Below are 20,156 nucleotides of genomic sequence, written 5' to 3'. Positions count from 1 at the left end.
ATACCAGTATTCCGTTTTACCCATTCCCATGCCGTCGTATTCCAACAGATACTACTACACAACTGTATAAACTTAAGCCCAAACACCACCCTAGCACTATTTATCAACTTATTTGTAATCCCTTTTTTTTATCATATTCAGAAGTAATAGAATCAGAGCGGAAGAATGTTTACCTGGCTACAGTAGTCTATGTACAAATCAACGGGTAAGCATATACATACATTGTGTATACAGAGATGTAAACATAATTTACAACATGGTAGCAATTTTTCAATTTTAACAAACATTTTAGCTTCGTGTCTTCAAGCGTTTATTAGCATTAAATCTTTCACAGTTTTCAAAGTTTGAAAGCGGGAAGATTCAGATGACACGGGAGGAAGCCTAGATAAGATTCAAATAAAAGACAACTCACTGTGGTATGTTGATCTCTGAAGAGACGAGCCTCCAAACATTTTCTCTTCGCTCTGTGTCCTTGTAAACTTTAGAAGTGTCACATAAAACTGGGAATTTCTGAATTGTGTAAGTTCATTTTTCCTCAATTTTTCGGCTGTCTGATGATGTCATACAGATGTTGGCTGCTATTGGTCGAGAGCACACGTGTCAGCTTCATAAATTGCTCTGGGAGAAATCTGGACGCGAAGCTAAGCGAAGCCACTGTGTGGCAGGTCTCATTGAAACCCATTATATCAAAAAGTGACGTGCTGGTGGGTCCCGGGCTTAATAATCCAATCTATGACAGTGAAGAGACTCATGTTTTAATGAGTGTCTTTTTAGCCATGCTGGTAGAAACTGAAGCCTGTGGTTGTGATGTTGAACTTTCTTTTCCTGTTACATTTGCCAGTGAAAGTCAGGTGAATCTGAACCAGCTCACTGTCACTCCCCTCATTTCTTTCAGACCCCTCTACTGCTTTGGACCTTGGATATTTGATCTCTCTCCTTTCAATATGTTAATCAATATGTTCATTTAGCTTGTGAGTGGGGGTTTAACTTGTAAAAAATCATATAATCCCATGACTCATACTGCTGATAAATGGAGTTCTTAGTATCTCCTGGCACCCTTTTCATGCAATTTGCATACTAACAAGTACTATCAATTTGCAAACTAGCTATTGATAAGGCTGTATTTTTTTCATGGTTATCACAGATTTCATGATTTCTGTGTAATTTACTACATTGCCGTGTAATACGTAGTTCCCATTTCTGAAAGAATAGAGTAAGTATACATATTTTGTTATTACTTAAATATAAATACAGCAAATGTCTGCCTTATTGACACACTACCTGCTACACTGCATTGATTTAGGAACCTGGCAGCCAGTTTAGTTTGCTTCCGGATAAATTATCTTCAACAAAAGATCATTCTGTCCTGTACAAGGGGACATTTCACAGTTTTTTTTTTGTTTTTTTTTACATTTATTTATGTTTTTATTATTGTTTGATAATTCACTGATAGTGAAAATAGAATGCTGTTGTATAATATCAATTTTGAATGTGACAATACTATTTTCTTCTGCTTTAATAAATATTATGTTTAATAATGAAATGTCTTGAAAAACATACTTTTAGACTGTGAAACACTGTAATATAAGCAATTTCTTTACTGTGAAAAAGTACAGAAAACCAAGAAAACCGTACACAAAAGTATTTTTCAATTATAGTCTGTCAGTTTCTCTCAAACTGAAATATATACTGTAGCGGCCGGCGGCATATGGGTTTGGCGGGAAGAAATAGGCAGGACACAGTGTGCAGTCAAAGCAGCTACAACTGCTGTTTTTATTGCTTTAGCTCTTTTAGAGAATGGATTGCTCTTCTCTAATGGATCTCTCATCTCCCTCCTCGCATTCAACAACCAGCCAGCGTCGCAGAGCTCTTTTATAGACACCCAGACTCCTCCTACTCCACTCAGACTGGTCCGAATAGTCTGAACACACTCCCTCATTCGATATTAACTTCACCCTGCTATTCCCCCACCCTGTGACTCTCTCGCTCCACTCAAACACACACAAGCTGACAGGAGCGGCCTGCTAAAAGAAAGAGCGAGAGAGGGACAGAGCCAAAGAACCGCATTCCCAGCCCCGTCCCCAGTCCATTATTAAGTCCATGGAAGATGCATCCCAGTGTTGTCGCTCCTGATTTTGGGGGAGCGGGGAGTCAAAGCAGGGAGAATGACAGCCATGATAAGGAGCAAGGCGATCTCTGTGACCCAGACAAGTACTTTACATGGCCCGGTCCATGGCCTATCAAGGTTTGGGCAGTGCCCTTTCCTCCGCTTCAGATTGTAAACCCAGACTGAGTCACCAGCCGTGAAGTGCTGTCCCCTCTCCCGTACATCATAGTTGCGCTTCTGTTTGAATCTGGCAGCTTGGAGATGGTCCCGGGTGAACTGGTCCAATGAGCTGAACGAAGCAGTCAGCCACCAGATCCATGGACTCATCAATGCGTGGCATGGGGTAGGAGTCCTTCTCCATCACATGATTAAGAACCGCCACTTCCCACTCTTCTTCTGTACCAGCACAACAGCGGAGGCCCATAGACTGTCAGAGGGCTCAATGATGTCTGTGTCTTGCATTTCACAGAGGATGCATTCTGCCACTCCCTGCTGGGCCATGGGGTAGTCTGCAGGGGTGGGCGTCACCTGTATCGATGGAGTGCTGGACTAGATGCATGCAGTCGGTTTCTTCAGGGAGGGCAGCGAAGGTGTCCTGGAACTCGGTCAAAGCCTCTCACAGCTATTGCACTAGACCGTTTCTACCACTGACAGAGCCCCAGGTGGGTTGGTGGCTAGTACTATGGGCAGTATGATAGTAGCAATACCACGGGATGGCCGGAATGGTGTGTGGCCTGGCGAAGCAGTGGTTCTCAGTGACTAATTTTGCCATGGTGCAGATTGAGCAGCCTACCCACTCATTGCAAGAAATCCAAGCCGAGTATGCAGGGGTATTGCACAGTGGCCTGCCAGATCTCATGGAGCTTAGTGACTCCTCCATACTCTACTTGCAGTCATTGTCTTCCATCTGTAGGTGCCAGCTCCCCCCATGACCGTCTTCAATTGGACCAGCGTCGGTTGAACCTGGCTCCTCCAGTCAGGAGTGGCCTTCTTCAGTGTGTCTGGCCAGACTATGGTGATGGAGGACCCGGTGTCAATCAATGCAGGGCAGAGTACCCCCTCAACATGGATGAGGGCCTGGAGGCAGGTACCTTCTCCTGCACATCCAGCAACTGCAGCATCAGTGGGTTGGAATGTGGTGGTGGTGGAGTCTCCAGGACCACATCTCCCCTTCTACATGGCCCATTTCCCATTTCCCAGAGACTGAAGCTGGCACAAAGGCGGGGGCTCTAGTTGGCGGCAGTCAGCCCTGAGGTGTCCAGGTAACCCGCATCTCCTACACACTCTTTCAGTCGCTCAAGGTGGCAGCTCCCAGTGGTCCCTCCTCTCATCGGTGGGGCTGGCAGTTCAGACAGGCCGGGAGGTGGTCTGGCGTTATTGGGGGCCCTCTTCTTGGAATACCGCTTCCACAGCCAGGGCATGGTGGACAGCATCGTCCAAGATGTGGGGTCCAGCAAGGTGAACCTGGTGGCGCAGTGGTGCGGGCTGCAGGCTATGGAGAAAGGTGTCCAGGGCCATGTGGTGGTTGAAGCTGGGGGGCTCGTCTTGGTATGCCCATCTCGCCAGGCATGCGATATCAGCAGCCAGGGCTCTGATCTTCTCCCCAGGTGATCTCTTCTGACACAGCAGTTAGTCTTGTAAGCTCTGGTAGGACTCTATTTCCAAAGAGCCGTTTCAGTGCCGACACCAGAGCTGCGTAGTCGGCTCTCTGCGTAGTGGGCGGGGGTGAGGCTCGGTCCAGGTCCAGCAAGGCTTCAGACATGGCCCTCTCTAAGGATTGGGCCAAGCAGGTTGCTTTCTTGTGCTCTGTCCAAGCAAAGTCAGTGGCGGACAGCTTGAACTGAGCAAGGAAGGCTTCCAAAGAGGATGTGCCATTGAATCATGCAAGCTTGGGCACTGGGCCTTGTGATGATGCAAGCTGCCAGGTTGGGGCTGGTGGTGTTAGTGGGCTCCTCTCCGGTGGCGGCGGGGCCTCTCCAGGGTAAAAGGGGCTCTCACGGCAGGCAGGGGCTGTGCGCTGTCTCCAGTAGGCGATGTCAGCTCTCTCTCTGTTGGCAGGGGCTGCACGCTCTCCATAGCAAGTGCTGCTTGTGAGAACTCTAACTGGATCCTTCATGGGCGGCGGGGGCGAGGCTGTGGAGCCTGCTGTTTTTATTGGTTTAGCTCTTTTAGGAATAAGCATGTACACCTGTGTTAATCACTGTATAAAATAATGTTCTTGATTACTCTAGTACTTTGTATTTTATTTTATTTTATTTTCACTGCAGGTGCCATAAACTGAAAGCGGTTGTTTATGTTATTTTGACAAATGATATTTAGAGTGTGTCATGCAACATGAAGTGGCTGAAAACCAGGACTTTTTAAAGATTTTGAGCAAAATGTCGGGACACCGGGACCTCTGATGGAAAACCGGGGTGTCTGGTCACCCTAGCTGAGGAACAAGAAGTAGGTTTCTAATTAAGAAACAGAATGCATCACCACAACCACCATGTCTGACTGATGCAGCCTCAAATGAAGCTCACACATCTGCAGGGATTACAGCAAAGTACAGACAATATGCACATACACAACTGTGAGATTTTCATTACCCTTCCAACACCATTAAAGCTGTCAAGCAGATGCACCATCTTTGGAAGAATGCATCACATAACTAGTCTTTGGGGAAAATGATTATATGAGCAGTAACAACAACATAAAATTAGATCATAATGTACAATGGTAAAATAAAATTAATGGGAAAGTAATATATTATATTATTAGAGAATACATACAAAACCAGAATATTTTGCATCCTGTTAGAAATCCCCAATAGATTTCAAAACGTATTAATTTCAAAAAAGTTTGAATCAATGTTCCTGGTATATTATATCGGTACTGAAGCAAATATTCCTAGTCAAACTGTTATTGAAATCCCCTGACTGCATGTGATGGAAATGACTGCGGTTTATGGGGTTTTGCAGGCATAACAATGGCAGTTGTCCAGATAAAGTAGTATCATAACCGAATTTATCAAGTTATATTTTGTTTTTACCAAAAATAAATTTTAACCAATTTATATAAAAGGAAAATTGTAACAAAAACTCAAATTGATTGATTTTGATTTGGAAGCTTCGTAGGACCCTTTAGTTTTCTTAACTGAAAATGAATGGTTCAAGTCTGACCCATCGTAATATGACTTTATTTGGATATTTCCCACTGCCTTAACTGCAAAAAATAAAATACCACTGTCGCATTCCTTCACATACAGTAAAAACAAATCAAAACATTCTTCTGTCTTTTCAGCACCACGCTGTATCTGCAACATCTACAGTTCTCTTTAAATGATCTGTCTTGATCATTCTCTCACCTTCCCAATCACACTCTCCATCAGTATCTGTTCAACCTCCAACCTTCCATCACTGTCAATATGGACAGATTTTGATTGACAGGCTGGGGAGTGTGCGTGCGCTATAAGAGTCCTTAACATTCCATCTGAAGCTCCCCATTTTCCACATCTGTATTTATGTTCTGTACAGCAGCTGAACGCCCTCAGTGGTTTGATCTCAGCCAAAAATGAATTTTAACCTGACACTAGCAAGCTCGAATCTTGATTTAATTTAGTTTTTTTTATAGTGCATGTCATATGGCTGTGTCCTTCATTTATAGTTTACAAGATTAAAATAGGCTAAGTCTGGATGCCTTTTGACTTCTCAATCTTAAATGAGACAAAGCTAATAAATTAATTTAAATGAGCTTACAGTAATAGCTGTGCTATTCCTTATATTATTATTATTTATTTCTTAACAGATGCCCTTATCCAGGGTGACTTAGAATTGTTACAAGCTATCACATTATTTTTACATGCAACTACATTATTTTTTATATACAATTACCCATTTATACAGTTGGGTTTTTACTGGAGCAATCTAGGTAAAGTACCTTGCTCATCAGTATAGCAGCAGTGTCCCTCACCTGGGATTGAACCCACGACCCTCTGGTCAAGAGTCCAGAGCCCTAACCACTACTCCACACTGCTGCCCCATTGCAATCCTGTAGCACACTTATATACTCTACTCAAAATTGTCTCAAAATTGTCACATGAAAGAACCCCACTGCATTGGAAAACTGCCTCATAAGATTAGTTTCCAGCTTGCCCCATCTTTTTCTTGGGTTTTCTGCTTGCTTGGTGGCTCATGGGAGACACTAGTAGAAGGCAGGTTTCTGATTGCTCCAGTAAAAAAAGGCTCCAGGAAAACCAGCAACTCCAGGAGCATCTACACACACACATCATCATATTGAACTGATGTGAGGGAATAGATAAACTACCTGCAATGGAAGCATCCAAGCCATCTACAGAACACATAAACTAATCACATAATGTCAGCTCCAGTAACACAAAAGCTTTTTCTTTGGGATACTCCTTATAAAGGTTCACCAAAGTAAAAGCATAGCAAGATCTAATAAAGCATAGTAAAGCATAGGCAAGCAAAGTTAAGGGATATCAAAAATCATGGCAAACCATGGAACACTATGGTAAATGCATAGTATAACCTTGGGAAAAACATGGCTAAAGTGCAAAATTGCTGTGCAGATTTACTGGCATATTTGGAATATATTTAACCGTAAATGTGTGTGGTTTATAAGTAGATGTCAGACAACTGATTCTCCATTCACATTCCAGTTGTATGGTATAATTCATGAAACCCAGACTTTGGGTTTCTTTCACTGTATATTTAACAGGAACTGTAATGATTTTAATGATTGTCAGATGGGATGGTTTGGCATTATACTGTTCTAAACCATGCACTTCAGTAATCCTGCTTCACAGAAGACTCGTCGCTAATGTTAGAATCAACAATCAAGTTGCTCTGGAATCCAATTGACATCTTTGCACCACATGTAGTGCTAAAAGTGGCTTCTTGACATTATTTTGCAGCAAAAAGATATCCACCACAATTAACCATAACGTAGTCTGAAAATATAAAACATTTATCAGCAGGGCTTTGGTACTTGCACTGATGATCCCACTGGTGAAAATACAGAAATATCTTTAATCTCCTTAATATCTTGTCCACAATTGCAGTTCCTTTTTCTGTTAATTTATAATAACAAATCCAGCATTGGTAAGTACAACCATGTTGATACAGAGAAGGTTCTATAAATAAAAATAAAACTACCATGTACATATGAAGTACTTAATCATGAATATGTCTTCAGTATTTGATGCGTTGAAACATGTTAGAATCAATTTAACACCACTGATGTTACCCTCTGAGATTACTGGTAGCTGAAAGTCTGACTAGATATGTGTCACTCACTTTTGTGTCGTTGGTGTTGTGAAATGGGATAATTGTAATACATTCTATAATTATGTACTTCCAGCCATCAGAGGAGGATCTTACTAAGTCACATTTCTTACTTCATCACAGTTATGAGCTGTCACTCGCATTGGGTAACAATAATGACATCAATTACAAGACTTGTTTTCATCCTAGATCTAGTGACCTGTGGGTGGCAGGTACTAGATTACAGCAGATGGTGACACTTCTTATAAGTACAGTAATACCTTGGAATCTAATATTGAGAGTTTTAGAAGAAGCTACAAGATTGCAATGTCTATTAAGGTTAGTTTAATTGATTTTGCAGTCTGATTAAGGTATTTCCAGCCATGTTGGGTGATGATTAGTGTATGTGCCTTGATCCTGATCATTTTTAAACTTGATTATGTCATGCAGGATTGAAAGTGCCAATGAACTGCAACTCCAAACTTTCTAGTACTTCACAGTCACAAAGCAAAACACTCCACAACTTTAAGGCTGTGCCAAACAAGGAATGTTGGCACAGCTACTGTCACTAAAATGCAATTGCCAAAGCAACGCCAGTGAAGCCCCCTCAAACCACACTGTCTATGAATCTGTAAGCAAGAATAAACAGATGGGGGTAGTCAATGTAGTGGGAATGAATACCATGACTACTATGAGTATTAAACTCCTTGTACAGGGAATTCATCTACACAGGAAAAAAATATATATTTTAATGGGTTAGAGTTTCATTAATAGAGCCCAATGTGTTAATTGTAATTCCACTGTAACAAGTTTAGTTTAGATACAATTGTTGTGCCTGCATCAGTGTTGAGAAGTCACTTTTAGTTTTCAAAATACCATTGTTTTTCTCTTCTGCCAAGAAAGGCTTGAAAAAAGTGGATTATTGGCTATGAATCACAGCCAGCTCATCATATTTCCTCATAATGCTTCTTTCTTGTCATGCTTCAGAGAGTGGTATGGTGACTGGAGCAGTACTTGATAGAACACTCTTGATATGGCAGGCCACACCATGATTGTAAATAATCTTCCAGCTGTATGCTTACAAATCACTGCTGTATCATGGTGTATAGAGTCTACCTGTCAAGTTAGAACAGTGCATACCAGGTGCAGCAGGATGTCTATTTGTAGGGGGTTCCCTAAGGGTTCATACTTCTCCCACTTACATTCTTTTTATTTGTGAATGATATACTGTTGTACCTTAACTAGTGGTTAGAGAGCAGTCCTGACAAGACGTTGAAGTTGTGTGAGTACCCTTATAAAATTACCACAATATTTCTGCACAGTATTTTGGCAGTGTTGCCATGCTTTTCCTATGGTTGTACTATGCATTTACCATACAGTAGATTGCCTGGTTTGCTATTTACAAAGGCAATTTTTTTAAAAGAGTAAGAATAGATATGGCTAGGGAAAGACACACCAGATTGTGGCCTAAACTAAAAGCAAAACTTACTTTTAAATCGACAGCTGTGCACATTTTTAGGTGTGTCTCTGTTAGTGTATTTTAGAAATTTCAGAATCTCACCCTTGATTTACAACAACAACAGCAGTCAGTTAATTAAGTACCCTTCTTTAAAGCAAACCCATTTTTTAATATGTTTAGTTTCAAGCACACACACACACACACACAGATTTGTTAAAATACCTTTTTGACACATTTTGATGTCGTTAAATCACAAAAGCTACCTAAGAAATTAACTTTGAACTGAATTGGGGGACTGCATGACTGCATGACTGCATGACTGCATAATCAAGTTAAAAAATGATCAGGATCAAGGCACATACACTAATCATCACCCAACATGCCTGGAAATACCTTAATCGGACTGCAAAATCAATTAAACTCACCTTAATAGACATTGCAATCTCGTAGCGCACTTATATCTTCTAAAACTCTCAATATTAGATTCCAAGGTATTACTGTACTTATAAGAGGTGTCACCATCTGTTGTAATCTAGTACCTGCCACCCACAGGTCACTAGATCTAGGGTGAAAACAAGTCTTGTAATTGATGTCATTGTTGTTACCCAATGCGAGTGACACATCATAACTGTGATGAAGTAAGAAATGTGACTTAGTAAGAAACTCCTCTGGTGGCTGGAAGTACATAATTATAGTATTACAATTATTCCATTTCTCAACACCAATGACACAATAGTGAGTGATAGATATCTATGGTAGAAGTTTCGGCTAAAAATCCAAGTATACTTACATATTTTCAACAATAGTTTCTAAATACTGATCAACATAATGGCCTCTAGGAACATCATAATTTACAGTCAGACTTTCAGCTACCAGTAATCTCAGAGGGTAACATCAGTGGTGTTAAATTGATTCTAACATGTTTCAACGCATCAAATACTTAAGACATATTCATGATTAAGTACTTCATATGTACATGGTAGTTTTATTTTTATTTATAGAACCTTCCCTGTATCAACATGGTTGTACTTACCAATACTGGATTTGGTACTGCAATTGTGGACAAGATAGTAAAGAGGTTAAAGAGATGGTGACAATAACTATTAAAGGGTAAATAGCTTCAAAATAAATTTTCTGAGTCTTGTTGTACTATTCCCTTACATGTTTACAATTATGTAGGATGCTTTGACTATGCGTTTAGTAACTGCTGTTTAATTTTAGTTGCCTGCCATAGATATGGTGCCCTTTGTGTGAGAACCATCTCGCAAACAGCAGTGTATTGCCAGATGAGAAACTTATTCCAAAGAGGCAGGGCACTAGATGGCACTTTGTCTTATTCTATCAAAACATGCAGGTGTATCTACAGATCTCCCACACAGCGATGCATAAATCTGGGGCTCACAATTCACGTTTACAGGGCAGCTTGTAGTGCTATTAACAGGATATATGAACTGCAGTGTGACTTAGCACTGCTCTGTAGAGATAACAGGTAAGGCAGGAGGACGACTTCACAGCAAATAAGCAATTCAATACAACCATTTCAAACAAAATTCACTGAATATGACATGTGTGATATAACTGGAGGTACCAGTTCAATGTTCAAAATCTAAACCTTTGCCTGTACAGATAACTACTTACAATTATTGTCATTATAAACACACTCTTATCTTCACATCCCAGGCAGGCAAACAAATATCATAATTTAAGGACTATATATTACTTTGATCATAGTTTTAGAACTGAACATTTTAGAAACATAAAATCACTATGCACTATCCACCACTAGTGGTAGTATTTTTGTATAGGAAAAGAGCTTGTTCGTATTTTTCAATTTGTTACATTACAGTTAAGTCAAATAATCTATATGTTATTTTTAAACTTGAGGGAAGTTTAGGATAATGCTAACTGATTTTTACATGGCTGATTCTGTTTTTATTTCATTGAATTAAAAATAACAATGAAATAGGGAAACAATCCTCTGTATATTACCCCTGACAATATCATCAATATTCAAGTTCTTCTTTCTGCCAGTTAGAAAGTGTTGGGGATTAGCAGTGTTTTTTTTTTTTTAGCAGATATTTATGAATATATAGTATGCACTATGTGGTGCCTGTCTGCTCTCCAGTAAACTCAATGGCAAGCTTCCTATCCTCTCATTGTGCTGATTTAAATTTTAATAATATGAAAAATGTATCTTTCCTGCAAACCTGTCTAGTACGACCTGAGTTTAGAGTTACATCAACAGGTGGAATGCATAACCCTGCTTGTTTTAGAGGTGTCAAAAAAATTGCCCATCTATACCATAACACAAAAGCCCAATTTATAGCCCCCCGCCTTCCTTTTTCTTCACTCTCTAATATTACCTTCCAAAGGTCAATTTTATATAAACCACGCGATTCCATAACACCTCTATTGCTTGTAGAATACTGCATAATTATTCATATTTGCTGCACATTCCGCCTTCCAACCTAATGTAAATAATGAAAGGTTGCGTTATTGAGACTTAATGGCTTTCTGAGGTAACAAAACCCAAGTCAGGGAAGAGCACAGCACACATGGTAATATGGTTTCCTTCTGGGGTTTTCACTTCTGCTATATTAACCTCAAAATCGAGTGGAGTGCCAGGTATACATATTAATTAAAGTGAATTCCCCAGATTATCTTGAAAAATGTTAACCACAGAATCATATTTCTCTCCCTACAGTCTACTGGCTCAACAGAATACCATTTTTTTTTTACCCTGTAGAGTAGGTTAAAGGTCAAAGGTTAATGTAATGTCACAGTTTCCCATGCTTTTCCCATGCTTTATTAGTGTAATAAATATGCTTTACCTTTTTTTTTTTTACAATGCCGTAACATTGTTACTGTAATTTATAACACTTTGCAATGCTTTTATCATGGAATACCACAGTAAACTTGTATAAGGGTACTGTTGTTGCTTCACAACTATAAATCTTTGACTACTGTTCTGTTATACATTTATTGATAAAAGTGTGCAGAGTGTTAAATACAGTAAATAGTTTAAAGATGCCCTTAGCATTGTTTGATACTGTAGTTTGTCAGCAGGTGCCTCAACATGGTGTATGGCTGGTGCTCTGCTGCTGAAAAAGCTTCCACAGTGGTGGCTATAAATACAGTAACAATATTTAGGCGACTGCAAGTTGGTAAGCTGGTACTCACAATTCCGTGTCTCTGTATCCTTCCTAATCATATGAATGCGTACAGTATATTTGGCATGGATATTGAATATTAAAATGCATTCCAAATGGGCTGTTGACATCCAGCACAAACAGCCCCATCAGTACATAGATAAAACAAATGATAAATCGATTACATTTTATTAAAATATACATAATATATGATATGTATTTGTAGGCCATATAGACTATGTAACAGGAATTCAGAATAAAATCAGAATTATTTAGCAAAAGTTATGCACGTTTTAAAAGTTTCCCCTTTCCAGATTCTGATAACACATAGGTAAATTTCAAAATATCACTGTCCTGGTCACAAAAGCAAAGTTTGTGGGGAATAATAGCCATTTTCTATACTTTTGAGGCATAAGCAATTAGGAAATAACACTTACTACCCAGGAACAAAAATTGTGTTACATAGTGTAATGAACTAATCAGACAAGAGGAAGGAGGGGGGGCGGGGGGCGATCAATCAAGGTTGTAAGCCCATTCAGGCACAAACTAGCCAATCGGTGCATGCAGCGGGAAATTCAAATAATTCCTTTGTTTGAAATGTATAAAAGCCGACTGTAAACATTAACTCCTTGCCCCTCTGATCTCCTGACCGCCCCTTGGATCTCCTGATCTCCTCCTCTGATCCCTGCTCGCTCAGATTCAAAGAAACTACAAGACTGCACCTGGAGCCCTCAGCTCTCAGTATCTATCTATTCTAGGTCAGGTGCGTTGACGCTCTGAGAAACACAAGGTAACTGTACACTGAAACTTGACCACTGTCCAAGCTAGGTAACAATACTCTTAAATATCTATTCAGGTATTGTGTGATCCCTTGTTGTAGTGTCAGTATGGACTAATATTTCTTTGGTAAATTGTTGTTTTAAAACCTTAGTTCTCATTGTAATGCTTTTAATGTGATATTAATTGTGTAACTGTTTTGTGTGATTTCAAACTTATTTTGTTGCATGCTTAATAAATACCATCTTTCTAAGAAGAGATTCCCAGTATTGAGGCATTCACTCATGTTGAACAAACACGATTTATGAACTTTGAACAGTCTGGAATGTGGTCTATTTTTGGCTTGTTGTAACGTGTAAATCCACCATCGTTTTCAGAGAGCGATATTGAAAACGGGTTTGTACATTATAATAGGACACAGTTTATTGTAGAGGTCCCACCAAGATCTTGAGAGCATTACCCCAACAATTGAAGGTATCTCTTTATCCCCTACAGTTTTTGATGAAGGGCATTGTAGGTGAGCAGGAGCGTTTTGAAAATAATCCTGAACTTTACAGGTAGCCAGTGCAGCTGGGCAAGACGCAAAAAAATAATGTAATTAATGGTAAATGCACCTCTGTTTGACAATAGGAAAACACCCATCAGATCGCAATTGATTGCACCTGTACCAAAATCTGACAGCGTACCACTTTCAATGTGACAACATATCACTTTATGACATTACACAGGTCAAGTTTTGGTACGCATACCACATTCTGACGATGTACCACTTTCTAACACTACACCGGTATTATGGGTCAGTTAACAGCACAATACAGATTTATGAATCAGACAAATAATATGCTAAAATTGGTCTCTAAAGGGCACGTTATTCAAACCGTGTATGTATTTTTGTAGGGTGGATATTTGGGACTGCAATCCCCTTGCAGTACACATTGGTGGGCTTAGGTCGGCCAGGGTATCCTCAGCTCAATGGGCACAAGCGACCCCTGTAGTCTGTATGGGTGCCTGCGGGCTTGCCTGTAAACTGCACAGAGCTGCGTTGTCCTCTGACTCTGTAGCTCTGACGTGGCTGTACGGTGCGTCTGCAGTGTGAAAAAAAAGTGGTCGGCTGACTGCACGCTCTTTGGAGGACAATGTGTGTTCGTCTTCGCTGCTCCCGAGTCACCGCGGGGTTGGTAGCGATGAACTGAGCCTAAAAATAATTGGATATGTCAATTTGGGAGAAAATATTAAAATAATTGGCGACTACTAAATTAAAAAAAAAAAAAAAAAAAAAAACATTTTACAACATACCATATTTTTAGTTTGTGTGGGTCTCCATGGCATTAGTCCTTAACCAAATACGAAAAATATTTTTATTATATAATAATTATATGTTGTATTTTTTTTTGTAAGCCCCGTAACATGTAATGTAATGTAAACAGCTGCTATTGAGACTATGTGCAGGTGTTGAAAAGGCATTATTGTAACTGTTTGCCATGTTTGCAGAATTATCATTTCTCTACCACATCATAAGAAAAGTCTACATATTTAATAGGTTGTATGCAGCTTAATCCACCAGGATGAAAAAAAAAAAAGAATTTATGTTCTGCCTGGCTACAAACTTTATTACTTTTTTAACTTGGAACCTGAATTTGAGATAAGAAAATGCATTTTTGAAAACACAGCCGCTTCCAAAAATATTGGAACATTTTATCATTTAAATGTTTGTAATTGAATTGTTGCTGCGTCTGGTACTTCATGTGTTGTAGTTCCAACTCACTCCAGAGGACTAGCTGCAATCAGACCATGTAAAGCAGTTCAGAGTAATAATACAGTTAAAATAGTAATACAATTAATAATGTTTAAAAGAGCTAATGAGAGGAGAGAAATTGATTTTAAAACCTTTGTTAACACCACTGCTTTGGTGATAACTCCTAATAGTACAAGTTAAATATGTGCGAAGGTCCTAGTATTTCTTGTAAGGATTTTCTCTTTTATATTCTTAATGAAGAGACACTATATTTCCTCAAAGGCCTGAGAGTCACTTGTTTTCTGCTGTCTTTTCCAAGACAGTAATTTCAGTGACTCAGCTTCAAATTCCCACTTTTACTAAAGAAAAAGTCAGGTTTCATGAAACAGACTTTTCTGGAAATACCCACATTACATTCTCTCTCAGCATTCATTTAAAGAGTTATTTTCACAGAGGCACACTGAGTGCTGAAACTTGTAGCAACAAACATGCGAGAGAAAAATATATTTATACCCAAACCTTTCATGTAAGATTATATAATCTAGATATGCTAGATATGATACTGTAGTGTGTCATAAGTCATTCTTCTACAAAGGCTGTTATTTTTATAAAACCACAACTGTACAATTGATTTGTGAATAATGAAATCTGAATTTAAGCATTTTTAGAGTCTCTCCTCTGTACATTAAGCAATTGCATTTTCTCCTGCTTTTCTTTCTTACTGGGGTTAAGATCAAATAACAGTAACCAAAGTGCTTCTGTGCAGTATCTGTCACACTGCAGAATGTCAATGGTTCAAGACTTCATTATAGCAGAGGCAGTACAGTACATGGTGTATGTCCATCGGATCATTTTCCTTTTTTGGCTAAACAGAATATAATGAACTACTTAATGGCCTTGTGACAGGTTAGCATCACGGCCCAGGCTGGCTACCGGCAGGAAATAGACTCAGAGACAGAAGCTGCAGTTCTAAAGCGGTGTTGCACACTTTATTAAACAAACAAACAGGAACACAAAATAAACACAGCACGAGGGCCAAACTAAAAGGTTCAAACAAAACAAAACAAAATACAGACTGGGCATTCGCCTTCACTATAAAGTTGGCAAAACAATACCCCCAAACTCTTCCAACAAACAAAATTTCTGGCTCCTTTTATACATTTGGCCACTCCCCAATTACCTAATTGATTGTTGGCAGTGACAGATTTAATCTGCCATCCCTGCCAATTTTACATTCCCACACACACACTTTACACTGCCTCCCCCCTTGTGCAAAACACACATGGCTGCCAACGGCCACCTCCCCCCTTGAAACACCAACCCCTTCCCACACTGTCCATCTTTCTTCCCCTGGATTCTTGTGGGTGGGTTGGCGAGCGCGTTGGTCCCAACTCCGGTGCTTCCCCCTGAAGGCCGAAGACCGATAAACAGTCCTGCTCTGAGTCTATCCCACTCTTACACCACCTGTGACAGGATAGTGCTGTAGCCCAAGATGTTACCGGCAGGAATTAGAGACTCAGAGACAGAAGCTGCAGTGAAGCGTTGTTGTGCACTTTATTAAACAAACAAACAGGATCACAAAATAAACATGGCATGAGGGCCTGTGGCAGGCTGGCTTGAGCGTTAAAATTATTGATAAACAACAACAGGGATATAAGTTCAATCCCTTCTCACAATTTACAGTAATAAGAAAAAGTATGAAAGTACATAAATGTACTATACAAACCTGAGTGTTCTCTTACGATATTCAATGGTACAAGAGAAAAGTACCAGATGTGAAAAAACAAAAATGCGTTTCCTTACCTGTAAACTGAAGCGACCACTTAGCTTGGAAGTTACACAGAGTATACATTGTCTTAAAAGTATAATTTTAATCGTCATCAGATTTAATTTGAAGAAGAAAAATTATTGAAAACAGGTTTAAAAACAGGTCTAGTTACATAATTGAGAGCTCAGTTGGAATGAAAACCAGAAGACACAGGATCAGCTTCAGTTGAGCATGAGCCTTTTAGGTCGAAGCCACACTTTTAAAATTGTACCATAGTGGCAGCGGGATTGTGTTATTGTGTTTTTGCATTATGCAGAGCTGTGTGCAGGAATGGGTTGCACGACCCCGCAGATGTGCTGTTCATGCGCAAACAATGTTTCCCTGTTTGCAGTCCTATTCCCCACTCCGTGACTACCTGGGGATCGCTGGCAGCTTTTTGATTGGCCGAGACTCCTTCTGGTTATTACATTGTTACAGGGCTGGGGGATTATAAAAGGGCAGCCTGCATGCTAGCAGTTTTTGAATGTTGAGTGTTGAGTGTTGAAAGTGGAAAGTGGAGTGTTTTGGAGGGCACTTGCTGAATTGCTGTTTGACCCTTTTATGCAAATTAAAAGAGTTGCTGCTTTGGAAGATACCTGCATCTAGGCTTCTTTCTTGATTCTTGCTTCTTAAATGTACGTACATAAGACAAAATCAGAATTTTGGGGTAAATGTGGAAAATGTTTTCTGGAAGTCAGTACATTTAAACACTGTATCTATCCTACAATATTAGAACAAGTCAAATTAGATGGGAACTGCTACTCTTTTGAATTAAAAAAAAAAACAAAACAGAAAAAAAACATATTTAGCTCTACTACTATGAAATGAAGAAACAAACAAAAATAAACAATTATGTCTGGCTCCTGCGCGTTATTGTGCGCGCTACAACCAGTATTGAAAGCGCGGCCACGAATTGCAACAATGCAGGGCGGCGCGCACAGAACCAGACGGAGCTCTTCCCAGGGAGAGAGAGAGAGGTGTAATAGAAGCCACACCACACAACACCGCAGATACAGATAGGAGGGAACACGGAAATATCAGGAGCAGAGGCAGAGGAAGAGGTGTAGAGGAGAGACAGCACAAATTACTATATTTTGGTTTCAGATTTTATTTTGGACAAAGGTAGATTTTTTTTTTTTTAAATAACATTGCGGATTCAGAATGTCGGGGAGCCGGGAGGACGAGCGGCGCAAACTCGCAGACATCATTAACCACTGGAATGCTAACCGGCTCGACCTGTTCGAGATCAGCCAGCCCACCGAGGTGAGTCCCGGGACCGGCTGTAGTTGCAGGCCGCATAGTGATCACCACGAAATCTTTATGGAAGCAGTTTAAGGGGATAATGGGAGGAATGGTGCAAACTGATAGGAATGATCGATATATACCTGTTGGATTAGGGTTTCTGGTAAACAAGATAGTGTGCAGGTTGGGTCATTTATTTTGTATTGCCATTACACTACTGCCACTATAGTAAGTGCATGAAATGCAAGATTTTGTTTAATTTTGTTTGCATGGTTATCACTACAAACAGTAGTTATTACATCGGCAGTGCCAGTCATGTTCATATACAGGTTGGATTTACGCTGGGCAGCAGTATGTGCAGTGTTTCGTTCTGATATTCGCTATTTTTCTATTTTACAGGAATATTTGCCAAACATTCCCTGGCTATACCTCATTCTGAAAGCGCTGATACATCCAAAACCGATCATGCACAAACTAATCGAGTGAAAATTGTGATGCAAACGTTATCCTTCGGTGTTAAAGATGCATCGCAAGTGTGTTATTTTAGTTGATAACATGATCTGGTTTGCTGATCATGATTTAGTAAAAATGGTACTTTGCCTATAGGGGTGCGACAAGTTTCTGTCTCATTTGGTTTCAAAACTTTGCGAGGTAGCCAAGGTTGGAGCAAAGAAAGTAAACATATGGGCGGCTCTTGCAACAGCCAGGGGAGGTATCGACTCCGAGCAAAGCAAGCAGTGTATCCGACCTAAAAGTCCAAAATAACAATATCTTCTGTTCTGTGTGGTTTGAGCTTGTGGCCAGTGCAGGTGTTATCTGAGTTGGTCATGACAGTAGAATGTGTTGGACTGGCAGTGGGGCTACTAGGATGTAGCTGAATTTTGTGCATGTGGTTCTTCTGTGTTAACACAACAGCAGACAAAATTGATGCTTCTTGGAGTGCTGTGGATTGAGAGAGCTGTGATTTAGGCGCGCATTAATGAAAGGGTGGTTTGGGGGATTCTGATTTTTAATTGGCAAGATTTTAAAGAGAGAGTCGGTTTAAAATGAATAGAATGACCAACGAAGCTATCCTGGCATTAGTACCCTCTCAAACTTTTGTCTGCTCAGCACAGCAGTATTATGGGATGTTAATTACTAGCTGTACAAAATCAATGTATCTAGCCAGGTTTTCTGATTTTTTTTTCTTGTGTTTTAAAAACACAATCAACATAAATTACTTAATTTTATGTGGAGTGACAGGGACATATGATAGGGTCAGCACTGTTTTGTATGATTTCCTAGAGGTCTGCGTGGTCTTTTCAGAATTGAAACAATAAAATTGTAATTCTAGCTGCAGTGCAGCAAGTTCTACCTGGTGTACCACATAATGTTTAAAGGGGCATACATGTTTCAGATAGTACCAAACAAGTTGATTACCACAATAGCCCATAACAAGCAGTACACATTCCTAAAACCCACTAACTAATACTAGTTCAAGATTACTGAATGACGTCAGTTCGAAATAATATTTAGGTTTTAGCACCATACTGTTTTATCACGCTGAGGCTGTTGTATTCAACTTATTTTTTAACTTGTTAAAAAATGTGCGGTAAATGCTAAATACATCTTAAGACACAAAAATAAAATAGCTGATACAAAAAATAAAGTACCTGTATTTGTTAGTTCTTCTTTCTCATGTCATCCTGCACCTTCTAGGAGTTGCTGTCTTGGCCTTCTGCTGTAGTTTTAAACTTGGCAGGTTACCACATTATTTAGAGGTGTACTTTTTTCTGAGATATTTACAGAGGCACTTTAAGACTGTGTGGCAACAGGCCATCTATACGTCTTCCTCTGCAAAAGTGCAAAGGGCAGTCTGCTGGCTGTTCTTGTTTTAACTAATTTTCATTACAGCTGCAACAAAAGGCTTTGCTCATAAACACACCTTTTAGTGTCTTACAGGAGCAAAGGCCAAACAATAGCCATCTTGTAGGGGTGTGCTTTGTAGAATAGATGGCCATGCAAGCTGTTGAAACTGTGTCATTGGCAAGATCCAGGGACTGGCGCAAGATGTCATTTTGCTTATAGCTCCAGGACAATTGGTCCATGGGTAGAGAAGAATGATGCATTGTCTTGCTATTGAATTGTTTGAGGCAACTTGCTGTACACACAATATGTATAGCTGAGACTTTAGCTGGGCAAATTAAACTAAACAAAAATTGAAAACCTGACTTGCCTCCAAAACAAGATTCAATTCAATTTTATTTTTATATAGCGCCTTTTGTGACAGGTCGCCACAAAGCACTTTACAGAGACAAAAACAATACATATTACTGAACAACAGTAACATTGCATCAAAATAAATTGATAGAATAATACTAATGCCAGGGAAATAGAAAATCCTTATGCAATGCTAAGTTAATGTGCCCTCCCTTTCAGCTATGAAAAATTTGTGTTTTTGAATTTTCAGTGACTGACAACGCTAGAGACAAATATGTGGCTCTTGTACCCGATGTTTAATAACACGATGCACAAATGAATTTGCCTCCTTTTTTAAAAATAAATGTTTTTTTTTTATATTATTATGTTCATAAGTTTGTTTTATTGTTTGGATGATTGGATATTTGAACTTTGAAA

General features: G+C 39.6%; 1 protein-coding gene across 24 annotated transcripts in view; it reads left to right on the top strand.

Annotated features, from left to right (window-relative positions):
* Positions 1-17,164: 17,164 nt before the first annotated feature.
* LOC117402228 (afadin-like) overlaps positions 17,165-20,156 on the top strand; it is a 125,838-nt gene continuing 122,846 nt past the window's right edge. For 16 of the 24 annotated variants that reach the window (XM_059024217.1, XM_059024214.1, XM_059024227.1 and 13 more), the window contains exon 1: positions 17,166-17,561. In XM_059024217.1, coding sequence (XP_058880200.1) covers positions 17,460-17,561 — 102 coding nt within the window. In that variant the 5' untranslated portion in view covers positions 17,166-17,459. Of the gene's footprint in view, positions 17,562-20,156 lie in introns of all 24 variants that reach the window. The other 8 variants (XM_059024229.1, XM_059024226.1, XM_059024228.1 and 5 more) reach the window with 3 other exon arrangements.

Source organism: Acipenser ruthenus, chromosome 5 (genome assembly GCF_902713425.1).
Source record: "Acipenser ruthenus chromosome 5, fAciRut3.2 maternal haplotype, whole genome shotgun sequence".
Lineage (NCBI taxonomy): Eukaryota > Metazoa > Chordata > Actinopteri > Acipenseriformes > Acipenseridae > Acipenser > Acipenser ruthenus.
Note: the sequence above shows the minus strand (reverse complement) of the source record. Positions and strands in the feature narration are given on the sequence as shown.